The 25,630-nt window shown below is 39.1% G+C and overlaps 1 protein-coding gene across 1 annotated transcript in view; it reads right to left on the bottom strand.

Annotated features, from left to right (window-relative positions):
- The window catches only part of ADAMTS12 (ADAM metallopeptidase with thrombospondin type 1 motif 12), a 384,174-nt gene that overhangs the window by 160,305 nt on the left and 198,239 nt on the right, over window positions 1–25,630 (bottom strand). Inside the window, exon 4 of the mRNA XM_003818504.6 lies at window positions 337–533. Coding sequence (XP_003818552.3) covers window positions 337–533 — 197 coding nt within the window. The remainder of the gene's footprint in view (window positions 1–336; window positions 534–25,630) is intronic.

Below are 25,630 nucleotides of genomic sequence, written 5' to 3'. Positions count from 1 at the left end.
TGTTCTAGTTCTTTGCCTCAGTTTACTCCTTCGGTTTACTAACATAAACTGATGACACAAAGCCACACGAAAAGGATTGAGTCACTTGGAAAATACCTACCAGAAGTATGTAACTAATAAATTATAAAATGTTCCCAGGATACACATCTTTAAGGGAAAGACTAATTCATCCTGAATTTCCATCCATATTCATCCTTAGGCAGGTACTAGATTCACATATATATTTATAAAAATAAGTTAAAAGGACCCCAAAAAGGCCTTTCTTATTTATTTATGTAAGCATTTCTAATGACATCTGTTCACTAGCTGCCCCAGCCCCCATGTAGTCTGGCATACCATGTTCATGATGGTGAGGATGTAGGACTCCACATTCTCACTCCCATGGTATTCAATCATCTTTGTGTCGGCCACCACCAGTGTCTCCACCCATCTCTCCTTGCTGATGGAACGCCGAGAGAGGCTTCTGCTTGGCAAGTTGTGCCTCTCCCACTTCTCCCGCCATAGCTCTTGCTTCCGGGAGATGTTAACACTGTCTAAACAGTAAACAGAAGACAATGGTCTAACACTGTATATGTCTCATATATTATCTACTTATGTTAGTAAAGATGCAAGGCCATAAGTTTAATTTACATTTAATAATAGAAACGCAATGTTTTTACGTACATGACCAAAATAGACCAATTTAAATGAATATGACCAAGAGAAATTTGAATCTTACAGAGAGGTTCAAAAAGTACTTTATAAAAATGTTTCTTACCTATTACATTAAATTATGTCTTCCACTATTGAAAAGACGTAACCAACAATGGGAACTTTCTCTTTCTTCTCCTCCTTTAAATTATTTAGTGCCTACTGTGTGCAAGGCAATATACCTAGCTTTTAAATGCCACATTGTTTATCCTCATGAATGACAGAGGTACATATTCTTCTCTCCATTTTGCAAATGTGGAAATTGATGCTCAAAGTGGCTGGTTAAATAACTTACCCAGAGTTGTGCAGCCCATCAGTCAGTAAAAGATCCAGTACTTTCTATGCCCCAAAATCATGCATTTTTAAAAATATACATCACACTGTTTCCAACAGAGTAAACATGTATAAAACTGTAGTATATATAAGCTGAAAACCTGCCAAAGGTTCCAGGCATTCCACTTGAAGAAGGCACAAAAAGAGGTGGAAAAGATCCAAAGGACAGCAAAACTATCAAGGTGACTAACAGGTTTTAGTATGAAAAGGATTTGATACATGAGGGTCATGGTTTGGAAGACGAAATCTAGGAGAGGCTATAGAATGATAAAGAAAGTCAGACAGTAGCTGCACGGAATCATTCTCAAAATCCCAGAATACTGTAAGTAGGGAGCATATTCTAACTTGAAAGAGGTCTGTTTAACACCAAAACGAATAAAAGGCTACTTCACACATCAGGAAGCAGGTACTTAACCCAAGTGGAAGTCAAGTGTAAAAAGTTCCAGTGGGCTCAGAATGGCTTAGGGAGCCGAGGAAGACAGATTGACCAGAAGAGAGTAAAGAAAGAAGCCTGGGCTGATACAGGGCAGCGCCTGGGTCTTTGAAGATTCCTATCAGGATCACAGCCACAAACACTTCCTGCCTCTCCCTCATCTGCACCCTGGGCCCCTGGCAGGGGCAGAACATCGAAGCAGAGTGGCAAACCTCATGTCCCCTTCCTAATCTCTGGTAATGGTCATCCAGTCTGAACTTGAAAACTTCCAGCAGGAGGAAGGGACACTCAACAACTCACAGGGCATCTTGTTCTATTGGGAAATTCTCGACTGCATTGAGCTGAAACCTGCCTCTCTGTCATTCCTCCTCGTTAGCTCTGGTCCTGTTCTCTGAAGCATCTAGGACTATACCTCCTCCTGAGGCCCTGCCTCAGACCCTGAGTTGGGACAACTAACACCATATCCTGCCCTCTCCCTTGGTACTCTCTAGGCTGTGGAGTTGCTCACACTGATTTGTGTGTAACCCTTCCTGGTTCCTCAGTTTCTCTGTCCATATGAATTTAGACATGTTTGGCGATATTGACAAAAGAAATGAAACATCATCATAGGTCTAAATAAATTCAAACTCTAGCGTTGTGAGTTTTACTTCAAAATAATAATGCTGTACTTTGATATAACACTTCTGAGAAATAATCTAGGATTATGTAAACTTTGGAGGGAAGTCCTGTGAAGATTTAAAAATGCGGAGATGGTTAACCCCTCATTTGTGCTGGAACCATTTTCTAGTTTCCTTCTCCACTCACTTTGCATGGGGAAGCATGAATTCCCTAAGAAATGTCAAGATTTTATCAATAGTTTCTAACTTTCTGAAACCCCCTCCCTCATTGCCCCATCAGCTTTTTGTCCCTGTTTTGAATCTCACATGAATGTTTCAAAGCGCTATCTGCTTTCAAATGTCTCTGTGTAAGCCAAGCAGCCAGCCCCCTTTGAGCCCATGTGGGCTGGGGTTTTCTGAAACGGCTGTTACAGGTTGGGCTGAGTACAGGAATCCTGTCAACATGGATTCGGTCTCATCTTTCTCTCAGGCCCCTCCTATTTTGCTGGGTGGGGACAGGTCTGTTCTAACCAGGAGGCTGCTCCATGCCGCCCTGACCTTGTGCGTGAGGGTGACTGGCAGACAGTTTTCTCACCCAGTGCCCTCACAAAGCCCTTGGGGCCTTAGCCCTTCTTCTCCCTTGGCCCCCGCAGGCTCAGCCTCCCTCCCTTGGGTGCCGGTCCCCTCACAGAGGCTTCAGCTCACCTCAGCAGGCAAAGACTGTGCCGTGCACAGCCCCTCATTAAAGCAGAACCCTGTGCTCCTGGCTGCAGCCTCAGTCCCCACCCTCAGATATCTACTGTTAGGTGCTAGCAGGAAGCTGTCATGGGAGAGAAGCGTGTAGAAAAAAGAAGTAGTTTCTCTGCTTCCCTTGGTCCTGTGTTTCTTTACTTACTTCTTCTTTACTCTCCCCTTTTTCTGCCTTTTATCCCTCAGTGTTGAAAAAGAGAGTTGCTAGGCACTGAATGTTTGCATCCTGCCTAGACGCCGATGATGAAGCCCTAATCCCCAAGGTAATGGTATTTGAAGGTGGAGCCTTTAGTTGGCAGTTAGATCGAGATGAGCTTATGACAGTGGAGCCCCCATCATGGGATTAGTGTCCTTATAAGGAAAGGAAGAGACATCAGAGCCCTCTCTTTCTCTCAGAGAGAGGAGACATGAAGACACAGCAGGAAGATATATACAACTCTCTCTCTCTCTCTCTCTCTCTCTCTCTATATATATATATATATTTTTCAGTGCCTATATATATATTCAGTGCCTATATATAGAGAGAGGGAGAGAGATGTATATATCTTCCTGCTGTGTCCTCATCTGTCTCCTCTCTCTCTCTATATATATGTAGGCACTGAATATATATACACATATTCTCTATATATAGGCGCTGAATATATATATATATAGAGAGAGAGAGAGAGCAAGAGAGAGAGAGATCTTGGACTTGATCTTGGACTTCAAGTCTCTAGAATTGTGAGAAATAAATTTCTGCTGTTTAGGACACCCAGTCTATAGCATTTTGTTATAGCAGCCTGAGCTAACTAAGACATGAGTTTTTTTTTTTTAAAGACATCTTTAAAGTCCAAGTTACTTTCATTTTTCCAGCAAATAGGTAGTTACTCAGTAGTAAACAGTCATATAGGAGGAAATGTGGAAATGAGAGATTGGGTCTGCTAAAGGCATATATCTATTTTAAATCTTTCAACAAAACCTACATTAAGCACTTATGAAAGTTCAGGTCCTATACTAAGCACATAGCACCATACCTCATTTAACTTGCCAAAAATCTATGAGATAAGCCCTCTTATGATCACCATCTTATAGATGAAGGACCCGAGGCTCAAAAAGATTAGGTAATTTTCCTAAAGTCACATAGTAAATGACAGATTCAGCCATCTGTGTGATTCCACTACAGCAAAAACAAACATTTATACAATAGGTTTTCTGGGCAAGGCCCAAGTAACTCTCCTGAATAGAGACAAAGGAGTATGTGACATGATCCTTGACTTTATGCAAAAACCAATCTACTTGTGGGAAATGAGACATGAACATAAGAAAAATTGTCATCACTGGGGTTCAAGTAATTCCCAAAGAGAAATATCAGTTATATTATAGATAGTGCCGGAAGCTTTGCGGAAGTGGTAAGATCTGAACTGGGCCTTAACAGGACTGAGCTGGGGGAGAGGACTGTATATATGTGGGCTGACTCTGCGGAGTTCTAGTGAAATCTCAGATTTGATGGAAGAAATGTTTCTGCTACTCAATTTCAGAAAGTACAAGAAACCAGCCCTACACATTTATCTCTAAAGCTGATGACAAAGACAGCTAGTTCTTTGGGTCAGGTGAGGGGCTGATGATTCTGGGAAGCTCCCCTCACTATTTCCCATCATACACACCACTCTGTTTAGAGACCCCTCTTCTCAGCTGGCATAGCTTCTGGCCACACCTCAACCCGAGTACTTTTTATATTGCTATAATTTCCTGTTTTAAATAACAGGACTCTCTAATTAGGCTTTAAGCAACTAAAGGGCTAGAAAAACATCTTCTTTGCCTTTGCCCCAATCCTAACACCATAACAGGCAAAAGTGGCACCCAGTAAATACCAAATGCACAAGCAAAGAACTGAAGATGAATTAGAACCAATGTATGAACCACAAGCAAAGAAGAATTGCCAGGTTTGTCCACTTTTTCCATTCGATGACTTTTTTCATTTAAGGAATTCTCCCCACTGAGACCATGACATGTTTGTTTCAAGCAGAGAAATCCAGCCAAACGGGCAGCTTAAGCAAGGAAAATTTCCAGTGCTGAGAGAGGACAGTGAAATGATTTTCCTAAATGGAAGCTAACAGAGTGCAGATATCTGTCCAGCGTTGTCTGAGGTGCTCAGGATACCTGAGCACTAACAGAACAGAAGTCCTAGAAGATCCCTGGGAAATGCAATTTACCGAGTACTTTTTCCTTCCCCACATACTGCAGGCAGCTCTTCACAAAGCTCTATTTAGGGATTTTGCAGATGGCAGAGCCCTCACCTGCTGATCTCTGAGTCAGTGTCCACTGCAGCCAGGCATGGATCACGCCTTGACGAAGCCACACAGAGAACCTGGAGTAGTGCTAGGGAGCAAAGAAACTGAACATAGATGGCAGAAGACTCTGGAAATTACAGTTTCCAGTACATTCTGGAGTGCTTTTTAACGTGCCAGTAGTTTCCAGTGTGAGCAATGAGGCTGCCTATTCTACTTAGAAAATTGCTCAAGGCTCTGCCTCCAGCCCAACCCTTCCCTCATCTGGATTCTCTTCAGCACCCTTATATCAGATTTCCAACAGAGAAGGATTTCTGCCCAGCCCACGCAGGTTGACCACTAACTGGACATTGGCCACTAATTACTACTGCCTTGTTTGAGGTCCAGCTTCCCCCAAGATGACCTTCTCAAGTTAATCTTCTCCAGCCTACACTGCAGCTTCCAGACAAATGAGACCCAGTACCCTAACTGTCCCACCTTTCTGTCACCACTTCTGCAAGTTTTCTGAAACATGACACCTGGGCAGCAACACAGCAACATAGACACTAACAGCCATCTGGGATCCAGTGCCTATCAAGAGCCCAACTGGTGCTAAACACTCTTGGATTTGATCATTTATCTTAATTCTCACATTAAAACATGTAGTAAATCTTATTGTCATTTTAAAATGAGAAAGCTGAGACACAGAGAGATTATAGAGTTTATTCAAAGTCTCATAGCCAGTAAGCAGCAGGACCAGCATTTTAGCTGGTTTAGTGTGAATCTTATTTAACTTAGTGGCATAGAGATGGGGATGGGGTTTCTGGGATCATCTGCCTAGAAATTTTCAGCATGAGGAATGGAAAGGATCAACTCAAAAAAAAAAAAATCATACATAGAAGAAGTTGGACCCCAAACCAGCTGAGTCCTAGTCCTCCAGGTCCCCACCAGTCTTCAGCAATGCATGAAGGACATTTGTCTATGAGTGCAGTAGGAGGTAGGTGACCTTTTGATACTAGATTTCTGGAGACAATATCCTGCTTCTTTATATAACTCAGACAAGTGCTACTCAGGGAAGATATTCTGGACCCAGTGTTGAGGCCTGGAGAGATGGTACCAGGAAAAAAGAAGGAAAGCATCTTAAGACTAATAGGTCCTATCCAGGCCCACTATTGATAGCTGCTTGCTCCCCATGCCTACTGGCCTGGCCCAAACCACCTGTGACCTTGGACAAATATTACTATCTCTTCCCCTGTCTAATGAAGAAACTGAATTGAATTCCTATTTTTTTAAGGGTCATGGAACCTTTCCTTGATACAAAGATTATGCAAAAAGTAAAGAAAAGAATGAACCCCAAAGTTGCTGGGGTCATGGGGTGTGGTGGGTGGCCCCAAAGGGGATTCCACATGGTGCATCTTTAAACCACCAGCTGACACCATATCTGGGGTTCTTCCAGTTCTAGTGTTCTCTGAGTTGGGCAAACACACATTCCCACTGCCAAGGCATAATTGTGAGCTATCTGCCACTACCACACACTTGCACCCAGACACTCTTCTTGGCAGGTCATTGTGGCCTTCCCCAGCAGAGTCAAACACCAGTGCAGGTGTGTGCATCCATTAGCAACAAGGGCTGAGCAGCCCGAGGGGCCCATCTCTCCAGGCCAGCTTTGGGTAGATTTGAAGGGTCTCTGTAGGAAGCTCATTTTTACTCCACAAAAAGTTTACCACACTAACTGAGAACAAAAAATATTTTTTTACATTTAAGTAACAGACTATCCATTTCTCAAAACTGGCCATTGTTGAAGTACAAACAGCTGCCTTTAAAGAAAGAAATGAAGCAACCTGAGTCTAAGTTGTTAGAAACTGCTAGATCCCCAAAACAAATACATCCTAGCTTAAGAGTATGGACAAAAAGTATAAGCACCTGAAAAAAAAAAAAGAAAGAAAGAGATGTATTCTCAAAGGCTGGATGGTCCTGCCTGACACTGCACTCACTTCATTCAGAATATGTCAAAAAGGAAGATGGAAATGGTAGATCATTTGGGACACATGACTCTTCCCAAAATACCAACATAATTACATCAAATGTAAGTAAAAAGGATGTTTGAAGATCCTTCCAGAGAGTCAATAATCTGAATGAGTCGAGAATTTATAAAGAATTTATATTAAATCCATTGTTATTTATATGTTTATATTAAATATAATAATGGATTTATATTAAATACATTATTATTTTGTTAATTATCTATTTAACACTTGGAACGCAAAGTAATTCCACTGATTTGCGGTCTGACCCCACACACTTTTTTCCGTTCCGCACTCTCTGATAGAAATGTGCTGATGCATTTCTCACAATGAAGACCAGATGCGGAGGAGGCTGCTGGGGGCAGAAGTAAAATAACAAAAAATGAAGTAATCAACCGAGTGGATAATGAGTCCCAGTATGCTTAGACATCGATTGAACTCTGCTGACACACTTCCCTTGGCTTAGTGACTCAGGATTGGGGAATAACTCAGGGACTTTCACGCTTCATCCAAGCCTCCACAAAACATTTCTTACAGTTTCTTTGTCCTCAGTGGTGAGCTGGCCATTGCTGCAAGTGTTCAAAAAGAGTTTACTCCTGCACAGTTACATTTCATGTAGGGTATAAAGTTTCTACCAGCCTATAAAAGAAAGACTACCTATATTGTGACTCTCCTACTGGGAAATTTAGTACATGTTTACAAAGCTTTCTAGACAATGAGTCCCAGTTTGTTTTCAGAGCTCCCATTAATACCTAGTGTTCTGAGGAACATCACTGGAAAAAATACAACTTTTAGGGAATACTAGCTTAGGAAGGAAGTGAGATTCAATGAATACTAAAGTCTTTTCATATTATAAGCCTGTCATTCTATGATGATCTTATCCAGGAACCATACAGTGGGAATGGAATGCTTTCTTTTTAGGGTTCTCCCTGGTCTTAAGGACAGTTTCCATCTTGCCGGAACAGAAATACTGTTAGTTAAATAGAGCCACTAGGGAAGCAGGTGAGACATGGAAGAGAGGTCTCTTGGAAAACGGAGTTACCTTCTATCTGTGGAAAGATAGGTGATGGACCAGCAAGAAGTCATGCTGGCATTTAGTTAGGGCTGGTCCTAAGCTTCAGCAGGACCTTCCAAAGACAAGACCATGCTGGAACTCCGTGTCTACCTCCTTACACATCCTGGCAGCACTTTTAGAGATTACTCACTAAGACCTGCAAGCATAGTGTGTGCTCAATAAATACAGTGCAAACTGCTTAAGAGGCTTTTCTTAATGTTCACAGCAACCTAAGGCTAACTATTGACCTAAGAAGAAAAAATGAATTAGTGGTGTCTAAATAGACCTGGGCTATCCTAAGGTAAGCCCCCTCTCAGTGTCCCTACCCCACTGGCCCAGGCCCTTCTCTGTTGTTTGCATCAAGTCCTTAAAACTTACCAGGTCAAATACTGAACATGCCTGAGGCAATTTGTGCCTTCCTTTATGATGACTGTGTTAGACTGCTAATTGTCCTCAATATTTGTTCTTCCCCTCTTCCTCCTTGACTTTGTTCTGGGTGCATGGCTTCCTAGAATATAGACTAAATTTCCCAGCCTCCCTTGCAGCTAAATTCTGACCAATAAGACACAAGGGGAAGGGCTACCTGTAATTTTCAGAACTTAAAGGGAAGGCAGAGCCCCTTCTCTTCCTTTTCCTCCTTCCTGGCCTGAATGTGGATGGTTTCAACAAAGTGGATGCCAGATGTTGAAGAAGATGGAATAATATAGAAGATAGACAATAGAAGGAGCCTGGGTTCCTGATTGTGGAGATAAAACCTGGGATGTTTTATTTCCAAATTCCATTTATATGTGAGAAAAATAAAAGTATTTTTCAACTTGAATAGAAGAGGGCTGTTTTGTCTGTTTTGTTCACTCCTTTTACCCCCAGCACTTAGAATAGTTCCTTCTACTCAGTAACAATATTTTAAATAAATCAATCTTATGTGGTACTTTCTGTCACCCAAAAGCCTTATTATCCTAAGTAAGTGACAGGATGACTTAACTCTCCCCTTCACGTTTGGGAGGCACTATCTCTTCTCAGAGTCCGTAATCCTAGGTGTGGGTTGCTTTCATCTCCAGGTGACAGCATTCAATCCGTCCCCTCAGATCAGCAAGTTGATAAGGTATAAATAAACAGTGAGTTCTGTTTTACTACCTTCAGTCTGTTAACATAGGAATAAGACTGATTTCCCACAGTGGCTTCCAAAAATAGTATTTTCAGAGAAGTCATATATTTACTCTTGTTCCGGAGAAAATAATCCCATGAGTCCTACATGTATCTTCTTAAGAGAACTGCAGGTACCAAGGTTTAGTTGAGAGGGAAAGTAGACACTATGCTTGGAAACCTCATATGTACTTTTAAATGAAGCAAGAAAATTCTGGGTGATTCCCACTGGACTGCTTATTTATTAACACTCTCTCCACTGTCATCAAAGGGTCAGCAAGTCTGTTAGTCGGAAGCCTGCAATTCAGCTATCTCTGTTGCTGCTACACCCAGCTCACACATAACTGCTTGATATTTCATTTCATGAACTTAACTGCAGGGCATAAATACATTTATGTTCTTCCCATACTCCCAGATTGACAAATGTTAACTTGGTGAGTCAGCAATAATCAAGCTCAAAGTCAAGAGTAAAAATTCTCTATAATTAGAGAATATATCATAGAGACCTTGAGAAACCATCTGCTCTTTCAATAGACAGCAACAAAGTAATTCCATGCTGATGAGACTTCATTTTTAAAGAACGTGAAAGAGGTAATATTTATATATGGTTATATTTACATATATATGGGCTTATTACATACCTGTGTACACATAAATATATTTACAGTTTGTTCTAATTATCTAATTTCATAAAAATAAAATGTCCTACATGCCAACTTATTATAAAAATAGTATGTATGTTCATTCAGCTTTTGAAATGTTCTGTTTGAACTAAAAACAAAACACACATGATCAACTCCATAGATGCAGAGAAGGCTTTTGATAAAATGCAACATCCCTCCATGATAAAAATCCTCAACAGACTAGGCATTGAAGGAACATACCTCACAATATAAAGAGTCACCTATGATATACCCACAGCTAACATCATATCAAATGACCAAAAGCTAGAAGCATTCCCCTTGAGAACCAGAAGAAGATAAGGATGCTCACTCCCACCAATCCTATTTAACATAGTACTGGGAGTCTTAGCCAAAGCAATCAGGCAAGAAAAAGAAATAAAAGGTATCCAAATAAGAAGAGAGGAAGTCAAACTCTATCTCTGTTTGCAGATGATATGATTCTATATCTAGAAAACCCCACTGTCTCCTAGATCTGATCAATGACTTTAGCAAAGTCTCAGGATACAAAATCAATGTACAAAGTTCAGCATTTCTATATACCAACAACATCCAAGCTGAGAATCAAATTAGGAAAGCAAGTCCATTCACAATAGCCACAAAAAGGATAAAATACCTAGGAATACAGCTGACCAGGCAGGTGAAAGATCTCTACAACAAGAATTACAAAATACTGCTCAAAGAAATCAAAGATGACACAAACAAATGAAAAAACATTCCATGCTCATGGATAGGAAGAATCAATATTCTTAAAATGGTCATACTGCCCAAAGCAATTTAAAAATTCAAATTTCTTCTCCAATTCTTTTATTAATGTCTGACTTTATAACAGAAAAACTAAGGGCTATTCTCTCAACCATCTAAATTGTTCCTCTAGTAAGAGCAATCACATAGTAACCTATATAATTACTGAGAAATATAAACCTATGCAATTTGAGTTTTCATTGATTTCTTGGTTGTTTAAAAGACAGAAAAGTAGACCTAGGGAAACAAGCAAAATCAAGGAGAGAAAAATTACCCTTTTGGTAATAAGCCAGCCATTCTTCTATGAAGGTACCTGACTGGTAAAAAGGTTCGAAAATAAGAGCCAGCATTTCTACTAAGGAACTACTGACACATAAAGTATAAAGGGAAAGACTGAACGCAAAGAGCCACATGAACACACTTTCTGGTGAAGGAAAGAACACTTTAGTCTAGAGAAGTCCGGGCCAATATGGTGGCTGCCAGCTACATGCAGTGATGGAAGCTTGAAATGCGCTGTACACAAAATGAGATGTGCTGGCTAGATTTCAAAGACTTGATATGATAAAAAAGAATGTGAACTCTCACACTAATAAGGTACATTGATTACATATTGAAATAATAATATTCTGGATTATCTTGAGCTAAGAAAAGTATTAACATTAATTTCATCTGTTTTTTCATTTTCTTCACTTGGCTACTAGAAAGTTGAAAATTACCTATGTGACTTCATTGTGACTCACACATTTGTATTGTAGAGCACTGGTTTAGAGGTCAAGACACTTGGATATCCATCTAGGGTCTCCTAGTTATTTGTTATTTTATCTAAAGTCAGACTCACATAATATAATTGCTTGAAGAAAGGAGTCAAGCACCATACTTGCCACATAGTAAAGTCACAGTATGTATTATTCTGTTTTCTTCAATCCTATTTGCAACTAAAGAGATGATGTCCATAATAGATCAAAACTCTAATTCCTCTTGTTTTCAGTTAAGGTTTATTTAATTCTGATTAGGGAGAGCCTTGTCTTTAATCAGCCTGGCTGTTTTATCCTCACCCTCACCTTGTGAAATGGCTGCCTAGTTCCTCACCCACTAGAACAAAGTGACAAGAAAGCATAATTCAGTTAAGAAATTTTTATCAAGTATTTTTTCATTCTCTTTTTTAAAGAGAGAGGGGAATAAATAGAGACAGAGAGAGAGAGATCAGTAAATCGTGACATATTTATTTTAAAGAGTAACTTCCTGTCCATAAACAAATAAATAAAATGTCGTATATACAATACAATGAAATATTGTTCAGCCTTATAAACAAAGGAAATTTGGACACATACTACAACATGGATGAATCTTGAGGATGTTATACTAAGTGAAACAAGCCAGTCACAAAAGGACAAATACTGTATGATTCCATTTACATGAGGTACCTTGTGTAGTACAGTTCACAGAGGCAGAAAGTAGAATGCTGGTTGCCTGAGGATGGGAGTTGGGGAGGAAAAGGGAAATGGGAAAAACTGTTTAATTTGTACACAGTTTTGGTTTGGGGAGATGGGAAAACTTCTGGAGAGGGATGGATGGTGATGATGGTTGTCTAACAACAGAATATACTTAAAGCCACTGAACTGTACATTTAAAAATGGTTCAAAAGGTAAATTTTCTGTTATGTATATGTTACCAAAAACTTTTAAATCAACTTTCTAAAAAAGTAACTTCCATGGTAGATGGTGGATGTCAAATTGAATACAAGTTCACCCAATTTCCTGCACTTCAATCGCTGCATTGACGAGTCCTATAGTGTCCCTAAAGAGACTCAATCCTTAATCACTGATTCACAGTCACTAACATGTGCTTATTAAGGTGTTAATGTTTCAGTACTTGTAATTGGAGTTATTAAAATCAGGGTTTTCTGACTAATCGTCAATTAACAAATTATAGCTGGGCGTCGTGGCTCATGCCTGTAATCCCAGCACTTTGGGAGGCCGAGTCGGGCAGATCACGAGGTCAGGAGATCGAGACCATCCTGGCTAACACGGTGAAACCCCGTCTCTACTAAAAATACAAAAAATTAGCCGGGCGTGGTGGCAGGCGCCTGTAGTCCCAGCTACTCGGGAGGCTGAGGCAGGAGAATGGCGGGAATCCGGGAGGCAGAGCTTGCAGTGAGCCGAGATCGCGCCACTGCACTCCAGCCTGGGCGACAGAGCAAGACTCCGTCTCAAAAAAAAAAAAAAAAAAAAAAATTATAATTAGCCAGAAATTCCATTGTCCAAAACCTTTCAGTTGTCCAAAGCATTCCGGTTAAATGAGGTTTGACAATAACACAAATTGAAAATTCTTTTCCGGGACCCTAGCTGAATCCTTGATGGCAGCCTGGTTGGTTTTTCCCTCACCTAATTAGAGATGGAGGTCAGGGATAGTGTCACAGCTGGTGAGGGACATCATGCAGCTGGCTTTCCAGGAAAAGCAAAGGAAGGGAAGTAAGTCTGCACTGGGAGGCTGCTTCCAAGATTAGAAAAACTATGTAAAGGCTCAAGTTTGAGTTAATTTTTTCAATAGAGATATTTACTAAAGCTTCATAACCTCTGTGATGTTATCAATACTGACAAACCAGTCTTGGCTTCACCTATGGGCCCTGCCCACTTTTGCCCTCTTGAAGCTATTACAGTCTCCTAGGCAGTTCTTTTCGGCTTAATATGGTCAATGTGAAATGCTGTTCTCCACAGTTCAGCTTGCTTTTTTGGACTATACATTTTAAGCATCTAAATTTTGTTGTCTAATTCTTTCACTCCACTAATTCCTTGTTAGCCCAAGAAAAAAAGCTTTTTATTACATACCTCCCTCTCTAACTCCTCTCTAACATGTAGTTTAAAGCCTCCAGTCTTTAAAAAATAGGAGTTCTGGAATGTTCTCTTCTCAAAAATGGGATAATGAATTCAATATACTTAAACTGTGATATTTAATTAGGGCATAAGGTGGTGTGTATATATTCAGAAACTGCCGGGCTCTCTAGGGAAAGATAAGGTACAAATAATGCCTTTTAATCTCAAGATGTTCTCTTATTTATTGGAGAAGACAAAAACCATCCATAAGAAACAGAATCACACAAATGATAAATGATTAAATGTCACTAAGAGTGATGAGAGGCATTTAAAGGGAAAAAGAGATCAAGGTAAACTGAATTCAGTGAGCACCTGTTTGTTTCCCATTGCCATGCCAGGCCCAGAAATTACAGAGATGAGTAAAAGCAACTTTACTGCCATTAAGGGGCTCATTATCTAGAGAAACAGATTGTGGGATATGATGAGGTTTCTCTTCAAATAACCCAATTAATCTTTTATTCTTTAATTCACAGTACCCCACTCCTTTTTCCCTTTTTCTCCTTTTTTTCCTTTTAGCCTTTGTTAGATGCCCAGACACAATACCACAATACCAGGCATTATCAGTACCAGCTCACATTCCTTTCCTTATTTGGAAAGAGGGCTTTCTAGCTTACTACAGACACCCCTTCCCCTTTCCTCTCTGCTTTCTTTTACATGCCCACCTTATCTAAAACAAATCAAATGTTTAGCCAACCGGGATTAGTTCAGATTATACGGCCTGACCCCGGCCAATGGGGAAAGGGTACAGGGGCAGGACTTGCTTCAGGAATAAAGGTTCTCATGCCCCTTTGTTCAGGTGTGCTGTCATGGCAACTGGCCAAGGAGGCACCCCTCTGCGCAAAAGTAAAATTGCTTTGCTAAGAATCCATTGTTAGAGTGTTGAATTTCCTTAGAATTTTAAGCGTTATTCCTAACAAGATGGAACAGCCTTACTTCTTAGGGTGGTAAGCAGGTCTTTGGGGGCGTGCAGAATGCAACTAGGCAGAGGAGAGGGGAGAGCCAACTGAGTAAGCAGGATGAACAAAGGTGCGGAGAGAAGAATAAACGTCTGGCTTTTTGAGAATTCAGAATAGCCTGGATAATTCCAAACTGCCCAATTCTAAGTTATTTCTATTTGCCAAGTGACCAAGGGATATCAGCTCTCCTTTATAATGATGTTATATTTTGCTTATTAAAATCATCTCATCTTTCTGAACCTACACAAGCTGGGATGATGAGAGGAATCCAGGAAGCCTGCAAAAGATCTGCAGATAGAGGCTGTGCAGGAATCCTAACTTTGCTGCAAAGTTTCCATACAGTGGACCATTCTCATGTCCCTAACTGAGCAGTAACTCACTCATCATGGTTCCCAGAATAAAAATATAAAAATTGAAGAATGCCAATCAGATAAGCTGAAAAAATGTAAAGGGGGAATGTGTGACATCTCTATATTCTTCTCAATAATAATATATTACATTCAGATGTTGCTTTACAGCTCACAGAGCTAGTGCCTTTAACACAGTAGTTGCTTCTTCTAACAACTTAGGGGTAAGAGGGCAGATATCACTAGCCCCATTTCCCCAATAGGTCCATTACATTTTTAAAAGCTTAAGTTAAGCTCAGGCGCAGTGGCTCACACCTTTAATTCCAGCACTTTGGGAGACCCAGGCGGGCGGATCACCTGAGGTCAGGAGTTTGAGACCAGCATGGCCAAGATGATGAAACCCCGTCTCTACTAAAAATACAAAAATTAGCCAGGTGTGGTGGTGCATACTGCTAACTCTCTTTTGGAAATAAGCTCAATTACTTGTTTTAACTAAGTTTTTTAAAGTATCTGGCTGGGCATGGTGGCTTATGCCTGTAATCCCAGCACTTTGGGAGGCCAAGGTGGGTGGATTACCTGAGGTCAGGAGTTCGAGACAAGACTGGCCAACATGGTGAAACCCCATCTCTACTAAAACTACAAAAATTAGCCTGGTGTGGTGGTGGGCACCTGTAATCCCAGCTACTTGGGAGGCTGAGGCAGGAGAATTGCTTGAATCCAGGAGGCGGAGGTTGCAGTAAAGTGAGATCACACCATTGTACTCCAGCCTGGGCAACAAAAGTGAAACTCCATCTCAAACAATAAAAAATAAAAATAAATAAAAATAAAAAGCTTAAGTTAGGAGGCATAGACATACAGATTAATGGAACAGAACAGAGAACTCAGAAATAGACCCACACAAAGATGCCTAACAGATTATTGACAAATGTGCAAAGCAATTCAAAGGAGAAAGGATGGTCTTCTCGACTAAGATGTTATAATAATTGGGAATTAACAGGCAAAAAATTTAAAAAAAAACCTTGACCTAATCTTTACTTCTTATATAAAAATTAACTCAAAATGGATTATGGACTTAACCATAAAACATAAAATTATAAAAATTTGTAGAATAAGATATACGAGAAAAATGTTTGGGATGAAGGACTAGGCCACGAATTCTAAGACAGTCTATAAAAGAAAAAAATAATAAATTTGACATCATTAAAATTATTTTCTCTGCCTATGTGAAATCTGGAGTTTCGTTTTGGACTGATAAAAAGCTCTAAAATTGATTTTGGTGGTGGTCGTACCGCTCTGTGCATATGCTAAAAACCACCAGATTGTTGTACACATTAAAATAGTGAATTGTATGCAAATTATGTCTCAAGAAAGCTTCTACTAAAAAGAAAAAGCCCATTTGAGGAGAATGAAAAGACAAACTACCTACCAGGAGAAAATATTTTCAAACTATATATTTAACAAAGGACTAGTATCAAGAATATAAAAAGAATTTCCAAACTTAAGAGTAACAATACAAAAACAAGCAAACTACACAAAGAGAACTGAAGAGGATATCCAGATGTCAAAAAAGCACATGAAAAGTTAGTCAACATCATTAGCTATCAGGGAAATGCAAATTAAAGCCACAATGAGATATTGCTATATATCTATCAGAATGGCTAAAAGAAAAAAATAGTGACAACACCAAATGCTGTTGAGGATGTGGAGAAACTAGATCACTCATATACTACTGGCGGAAATATAAAATAGTCTACCCACTCTGTTTTAACAGTTTGGCAGTATCTTATAAAACTACACATGCAATTACCATTCAACTCAATAATTTTACTCTTGGGCATTTATCCCAGAGAAAAGGGAGACTTATGTCCACATAAAAATCTGTAGCAGCTTTATGCATAATAGCCAAAACCTAGAAACAACCCAAATGTGCCTCAACCAGTGAAGGATACATTCGTACTGTGGAAGATTACTTGATAATATAAAGTAGAACAAACTCTTGATGGACACAACAACTTGGATGACTCTCCAGGAAATTATTATGAGTGAAACGAGCCAATCCCAAAGGGTTAAACACTTTATGATTCCATTGATATAACATTTTTAAATGACGAAATTTTAGAAATTTTAGGACAGATTAGTGGTTGCCAAGGGTTAGGATGGAGGGATGAGGGCATGGTAGGGAGGTGGGTATGGTTATAAAAGATCAACATGAGGAATCTTTGGGGGCTGCAGCTGTTCAGTATCTTGACTGTCAGTGGATGCACAAAAATATACTTGCGATAAAACCATATAGAACTAATTACACGCACACACACGTACAAGTAAAATTGGGGAAATCTGAATAAGACCAGTGGATTGTATCATTGTCAATATCTTGGTTGTGATATTGTACTGTTGTTTTAAAAGATGTTATGATTAAGCGAGACCGGGTGAGGGGTACATGAGATCTCTTTATATTGTATCTTACGACTGTATGTGAATATACAATTATCTCAGTAATAATTTTATTTAAAAAGTATATGTCTAGGCTCACACAATAATAGCTTAAACAAAACCTACACGTAAATCTCCAAATTCCTAGTGCAGAGCCAGTGGTGAACTACAACTCTGGCCCAGACAGCCCTTCTGAACTCCAGATCTGTGTTTCCTTCTTGAGTGGACTTAGCACCAAGAATAGCAACTTCTGAGGAATGGAGATGAGGGAGGGAAAGAGAAAGTGTCCATGACAAAAACAGCATATACAATATAATCCCAAGTCTGGGAAATTATAGATGTGTGCATAAATAAATGAAAACAAGATAAAGTTAATCAAATACAATTAGCCTATGAAAGGGCCTAGCAGGACTGTCATCTACTAAGGGATTTTCTCCAGGTTCTACTCCCCAACATCTGAGCACCCTTAGAACTTTACATCTACTTGTGGTTTCCCTGGTGATGCAGAGCTACTGCTCTCTTCCAAAATTTGTTCTTTCCTCCTTCCTTACTAGCTGGGCTCAGACTGCCTGGCTACTCTTTTCGTTAAGTATGACCCAGTGAATTCCATCTGCACTCATCATAGACTGCCAAGCCAGTATTCACTTCTTTCTCTTGAGCTTTCCTTGAAGCTCAAAGGGGAGTGCCATTGACAACCACCCCACCCACCCCAGCATAGTTCCTGGGAGCAGATCTGATTCAATACGAAGTTACTCAAATCCTAACATCTAGAATTACTGAGAAGTTCTCTTCATATCTTAAATGGTCAAAATATAAAATACAATTAAACAAAACAAGCAAGCTCATCCAGGCCATGGCAAAGGTATCTTGAGATTGCCATATAAAGTGAGAAGAAACCCCACAGCCTTGCCCTTCTAAATAACCACTCTCAGAGTTGGCAATCCAGGGAGGGTGGACCCTTGTCTCCCAAGTGTTTTGCAAACTGGAGGCTTAACTTGTGGGATTCAGCTTGAAGATACAAAGCCCATATAAACTTCAGCACAAGATCTTTCCCATTGCCTGCCTTAAGCTGTTTGAAATGAAGATGGAAAATCCCCCATGGCCACAAATCCTAAAACATCCTCATCATTTTCCTTTTTCAAGTTTCCTCTTAATGAGAACTTAAAGGAGAGTGACAACTTCTGACAGTAATCCTTAAGGGACTCTGGTGGTGCATGCACTGGATCAAGTGGATTTTCTATTTCACAGATGGCTAAAAACTAAAGTCTCCAACCCATCCCACCGAAGGAGAGTGTTACTAACACAGCACTAAATGACTGTATTCACAGAACCTTAACGAGTGCAAAGCTCAATTTAATACATAACTAGAAAGTCATTCCTCCTCCTAGACACTTTTACAAAAGAGAGGAAATTGACTAAATGATAAGGTAATTGATGTTAATAATTTATATAAAGCAACTTCCAGCATTGGTTCTAGAATCAGCCTAGCATCTCTACCAGGGTATTATTTCTTCTGCTGCAGCATTACCTGGTATTGTTGGTGTTCATGAGTCTTTAAAGACTTACACACGTCTTCCCAATCATCAAAGGAATAATTGTGCCCATCTGAGTTCTCTTACTGAATACTTTCCATCATCTCTTGTGTTTTTAAACAATGGGAATGCATAGTGGTGTAGATAGGAGTGTAAGTCAAACAGAAGGTGTAACTTCCCTGATCTTTCATTAGCTAATATTTTTAGATAAACAAGAGTCTACTGTACAATGAGCTTCAAATGAACTGGCTCACCCAGTACAAAAGTGCCCATGAGTGGCAAATGGCACTATATCTATTTTATCACCTCAGTCACCACAAACTCTACTTAGATGAGAGTTGGCTTCTTTACGAATCAACTGCATTTTTTTTCATTGACAAAACCTGACCTTTTATTAAACATTCCTTTAGAAGGCAGGTCCAGAACAGTTCATACAACTGTGAGCTTGATGGATTCTACCTCTTGACTAGAAATTTCTCTTGAGGCAGCAGTAACGCTATTTCAGATGTAGGACCCTCATGCCTTGGCATTAGGCAGCCAGAAAGCCTCCTAACGAGTGGCTGGAAACAAGACTGTCTGTAGATGGTACCTCAGTGCCATTCTACAGGCACAACCATGGGTCTCACTGGATTCCTATAACCTGTTCATCCACAGGTGGGGAGCACCTTGATGATACCCCATTCCTCAAACTTGAATACCTTCAATCTTACCATTGAGAATCTATTTTGATATGCATCACGTGACTAGCAAGTCTCTCATTTCACCAATAAAACCATTTCTGACATTCTCTGTGCTAATTTTCAAAGCCTCTGGTGATGATTAAGATCTGAAGAGTTACAGTCTTTCTAATACAATACCAGCTGACCACCCCTGGAGGGTGAATTTTCTTTTCTTTATAACTGTTTTGTTCAAATAGGCTTGACACATGAAAAGCTGTGCATATTTAATGTGTACAACTTTATGTGTTTAAAGATAAGTGTATACCCATGATACCATCAAACCATCATCACTATAAATGTCATAAACATCCATAACATCAAAAAGTTTCATTCCGCCCCATTTGTGGTAAAAGCACATAATATAAGGTCTGCTCTTTTAGAAAATGTTTAAGTATATAATAGAGTATTGTTATTCATAGGCCCTATATTGTACAGATCTCCAGATCTTATTTATTTTGCATAATTGAAACTTCGCACTCTTTGACTAACACCTCCCCATTTCTTCCTCCCCCTAGTTCTCTGGTAACCACCATACTACTCTCTGCTTCTACAAATTATTTTAGATTCCACACATAAACAAGTTCATATGGCATTTATCTTTCTGTGTCTGGCCTATTTTACTTGACCTAATGTCCTTCAGGGCCAACCATATGGTCACAAATGGCAGTGCTATCCTTTCCTCAGTTTTAAGGGTGAATGGTGTTAAATAAAATTTACAGGAGGTATTGGTTTGGGCTGAGCTTCTGCACTAGGCCCAAGAAACCAACCAAAATGGAGTCACTTATGCTAAATTCCATGCCATTGAGACAAAACTAAGTTGTTACCTGATCTTCCATGAAATCAGGAAAGAGAGCAATAAAAGCCTAATCCCCAGACAGGCCAGTTTTAGCTAGTACAATAAGAAGCCTCTTCTGCTTTAACCTTTACAAGGAAATTAACTTTCTAATGACCAATAAGCTTTTTGTTCCCTGTTTTTTGCATTCTTCAGCCCTTTTCTGCTTATAAAGCCAAACTTCTTTACGCAGCTTATGGGAACACTCATTCTAGTCTACAGAATGAGTTGTTGTTTGATCCTAAAATCACAAATAAAAACCAACTAATATCTTTAAACCAAATTTGTTGTAATTTTGTCTTTTGACAACAGTATTTCATTGTATGTATATACCACATTTTCTTTATCCATTCATCTATTGATGGAAATTCAGATCGCTTCCATATCTTGGCTATTGTGAATAATGCTGCAATGAACATGGGAAAGCAGATATCTCTTGAAGATCCAGGTTTCAATTCCTTTGAATGTACACCCAGAAGCAGGATTGCTGGATTAAGTGGTAATTCTATTTTTATTTTTTAAGGAATATTCATATTGATTTACATAGTGTCTGCACCAATTTACATTTCCACCAAGAGTGTAAAATGATCTCCTTTTATCCACATCTTCACTAACATTCATTTTCCTTTGTGTTTTTGATAATATCCCACCTAATAGGTGTAAAATAATGTCTTATTGTGGTTTTGCTTTGCATCTCCCTTATGATTAGTAATGTTGATCACGTTTTCATATACCTGATGGCCATTTATATGCCTTCTTTGAAGAAATTCCTATTTAGGTCCTCTGCCTATTTTTTAAATGGCTTCTATGTGCTATTGAGTTGTAGGGATACATTTTGGATTTTAACCACTTATCAGATATGTGGTCTGCAAATATTTTCTCTCATTCCATCAAATGTCTTCCATTTTGTTAATTGTGTCTTTTGCTGTGCAAAAGATTTTTAGTTTGACATAGTCCCACTTGTCTATTTTTTGTTTTGTTACCTATACTTTTGGTTTTATAAGCAAGAAATCATTTCCCAGTCCAATGTTTAGAAATGTTTTTTTCCTACATTTTATTCTAAGAGTTTTATTGTTTCAATCTTGAGGGTTTTTTTGTATATAGTGTGAGATAAGGGTTCAATTTTATGCTTTTGCATGTGGTTATTGCTTTTTATTCCTTCCCTGTCTACCAGCCTTCCTCCGAGACCCCAAAGTCCATTGTATGATTCATATGCTTTTGCACCCTCTTAGCTTAACTCCCACTTGTAAGTAGAACATATGGTGTTTGGTTTTCCATTTCTGAGTTACTTCACTTAGAATAATGGTCTCCAACTCCTTCTAGGTTGCTGCAAATGCCATTATTTTTTTCCTTTTTATGGCCAAGTAGTATTCCATGGTGTATGTGTGTGTGTGTGTGTGTGTGTGTGTGTGTGTGTGTGTATACATTCTTTGATTGATGGGCACTTGGGCTGGTTCCATACCTTTGCCTTTGCCCAATTTTTAAATGGATTGTTTTTTGCTGTTGAGTTGTTTGAGTTCTTTGTATATTCTGGATGTTAGTGCTTCATCAGATGAATAGTTTTCCCATATTATCTCCCATCCAACAAGTTGTGAACATATAAAAATCAGTCATTTTCTTATATGCTAATAATGAACTAGCTGGGCCAGGCACGGTGGCTCAAGCCTGTAATCCCAGCACTTTGGGAGGTCGAGGTGAGTAGATCACATGAGGTCAGGAGTTTGAGACCAGCCTGGCCAACGTGTGAAACCATCTCTACTAAAAATACAAGAATTAGCTGGGCGTGGTGCTGGGCACCTGTAGTCCAGCTATTTGGGAGGCTGAGGCAGCAGAATCGCTTGAACCTGGGAGGCAGAGATTGCAGTGAGCTGAGGTCACACCATTGTACTCCAGCCTGGGCAACAGAGCAAGACTCTGTTTCAAAAAATAATAACAACAACAATAATAATAATAAACTAGCTGAAAAAGAATTCAGGAAGGCAATCCTCCTTAAATAGCTACAAAAAAATATAACATATCTAGAAATAAATTTAACCGATGTGAAAGACCTCTACAAGAAACTACAAAACACTTATGAAAGAAATTGAAGAGGACACAAACTGATCTTCCATGTTCATGAATTGAAATAATTAATATTGTTAAAATAATATGACTAACCAAAGCAATCTACAGATTCAATGCAACTCCTATCAAAATACCAATGACACTTTTTTTAAAAAAATAGAAAAACAGTCTTGAAAGTTTTATGGCAAAATAGAGTCTTTTTGCATGCTGTTTGTTTGGCTTGGAATACTGTTCCCTTCCCCCTTCATCTCATGAACTCTCATGAGATGCTTGGTCCAGAGCTGAGTTCAAGTCCTGAATATCCTTGTTAATTTTCTGTCTTGTTGATCTAATATTGACAGTGGGGTGTTAAAGTCCCCCACTATTATTGTGTGGGAGTCTAAGTCTCTTTGTTGGTCTCTAAGAACTTATTTTATGACTCTAAGTGTTCCTGTATAGGGTGCATATATATTTAGGATAGTTAGCTCTTCTTGTTGCATTGATCCCTTTACCATAACATAATGCCCTTCTTCGTCTTTTTTGATCTTTGTTGGTTTAAAGTCTGTATAATCAGAGACTAGGATTGCAACCCCTCTTTATTTTGGGCCTATGTGTGTCTTTGCACGCCTCCTGAATACAGCACACCGATGGGTCTTGACTCTTTATCCAATTTGCCAGTCTTTCTCTTTTAATTGGGGCATTTAGCCCGTTTACATTTAAGGTTAATATTGTTATGTGTGAATTTGATCGTGTCATTATGATGCTAGCTGGTTTATCTCAACAGATACAGAAAAGGCCTTCGATAAAAGTCAACACACCTTCATGCTAAAAACTCTCAATAAACTAGGTATTGATGGAACATATCTCAAAATAATAAGAGCTACTTATGACAAACCCACAGCCAATATCATACTGAATGGGCAAAAGCTGGAAGCATTCCCTTTGAAAACTGGAACAAGACAAGTATGCCCTTTCTCACCACTCCTATTCAGCATAGTATTGGAAGTTCTGGCCAGGGCAATCAAGCAAGAAAAAGAAATAAGGCATATTCAAATAGGAAGACAGGAAGTCAAATTGTCTCTGTTTGTGGATGACATGATTGGATATTTAGAAAACCCCATCATCTCAGCCCAAAAACACCTTAAGCTGATAAGCAACTTCAGCAAAGTCTCAGGATACAAAATCAACGTGCAAAAATCAAGCATTCCTACACACCAATAATAGACAAATAGAGAACCAAATCATGAGTGAACTCTCATTCACAACTGCTACAAAGAAAATAAAATACCTAAGAATCCAACTTACAAGGGATGTGAAGTACCTCTTCAAGGAGAACTACAAACCACTGCTCAAGGAAACAAGAGAAGACACAAATAAATGAAAACACATTCCATGCTCATGGATAGGAAGAATCAGTATTGTAAAAATGGCCATACTGCCCAAAGTAATTTATAGATTTAATGTTATTGCCATCAAGCTACCACTGACTTTCTTCACAGAATTAGGAAAAACTACTTTAAATTTCATATGGAACCAAAAAAGAACCCATATAGCCAAGACAATCCTAAGCAAAAAGAACAAAGCTGGAGGCATCATGGTACCTGACTTCAAACTATATTACAAGGCTACAGTTACCAAAACAGCATGGCACTGGTACCAGAACAGATCTGTAGACCAATGGAACACAACAGAGGCCTCAGAAATAACACCACACATCTACAACCATCTGATCTTTGACAAATCTGAGCAAAACAAGCAATAGGGAAAGGATTCCCTATTTAATAAATGGTGTTGGGAAAACTGGCTAGCCATATGCAGAAAACTGATACTGGACCCCTTCCTTACACTTTATACAAAAATTAACTCAAGATGGATGAAGGACTTAAACATAAGACCTAAAACCATAAAAACTCTAGAAGAAACCTAGGCAATACCATTCAGAACATAGGCATGGACAAAGTCTTCATGACTAAAACACCAAAAGCAATTGCAACAAAAGCCAAAATAGACAAATGGGATCTAATTAAGAGCTTCTGCACAGCAAAATAAACTATCATCAGAATGAGCAGGCAACCTACAGAATGGGAGAAAATTTTTGCAATCTATCCATCTGACAAAGGGCTAATATCCAGAATCTACAAGGAACTTAAACAAATTTACCAGAAAAAAACAAACAACCCCATCAAAAAGTGGGCAAAGGATATGAACAAACACTTCTCAAAGGAAGACATTTATGCAGCCAATAAACATATGATAAAAAGCTTATCATCACTGGTCATTAGAGAAATGCAAATCAAAACCAAAATGAGATACCATCTCATGCCTGTTAGAATGGCCATCATTAAAAAGTCAGGAAACAACAGACACCGGAGAGAATGTGGAGAATAGGAATGTTTTTACATTGTTGGTGGGAGAGTAAATTAGTTCAACCATTGTGGAAGACAGTGTGGAGATTCCTCAGGGATCTAGAACCAGAAATACCATTCGACCCAGCAATCCCATTACTGGGTATATACCCAAAGGATTATAAATCATTCTACTATAAAGACACATGCACACATATATTTACTGCAGCACTATTCACAATAGCATAGACTTGGAACCAACCCAAGTGCCTATCAATGATAGACTGGATAAAGAAAATGTGGCACATATACACCATGGAATACTATGCAGCCATAAAAAAGGATGAGTTCATGTCCTTTGCAGGGACATGGATGAAGCTAGAAACCATCATTCTCAGCAAACTAACACAGGAACAGAAAATCAAACACCACATGTTCTCACTTATAAGTGGGAGTTGAACAATGAGAACATATGGACATAGGGAGGAGAACATCACACACCAGGGCCTATCAGGGGGTAGGGGACAAGAAGAGGGATAGCATTAGGAGAAGTATCTAATGTAGATAACGGGTCGATGTGTGCAGCAAACCACCATGGCACATGTATACCTATATAACAAACCTGCACGTTCTGCACATGTATCCCAGAACTTAAAGTATACTAAAAAATAAAAAATAAAAAAACAAATAAAAAACAAAACAAAACAAAAACGAACAAAAAAAGAATACTATGCTTCACCATATTAAGAAGAAATTGGGCAAAGAACATGAAGACACTTCTCAAAAGAAGACATTCATGCAGCCAACAAACATGAAAAAAAGCTCAACATTACTGATCATTAGAGAAATGCAAATTG

This window comes from Pan paniscus, chromosome 4, assembly GCF_029289425.2.
Source record: "Pan paniscus chromosome 4, NHGRI_mPanPan1-v2.0_pri, whole genome shotgun sequence".
In the NCBI taxonomy this organism is placed as follows: Eukaryota; Metazoa; Chordata; class Mammalia; order Primates; family Hominidae; genus Pan; species Pan paniscus.
This window is presented reverse-complemented; position numbering and strand designations above follow the sequence as displayed.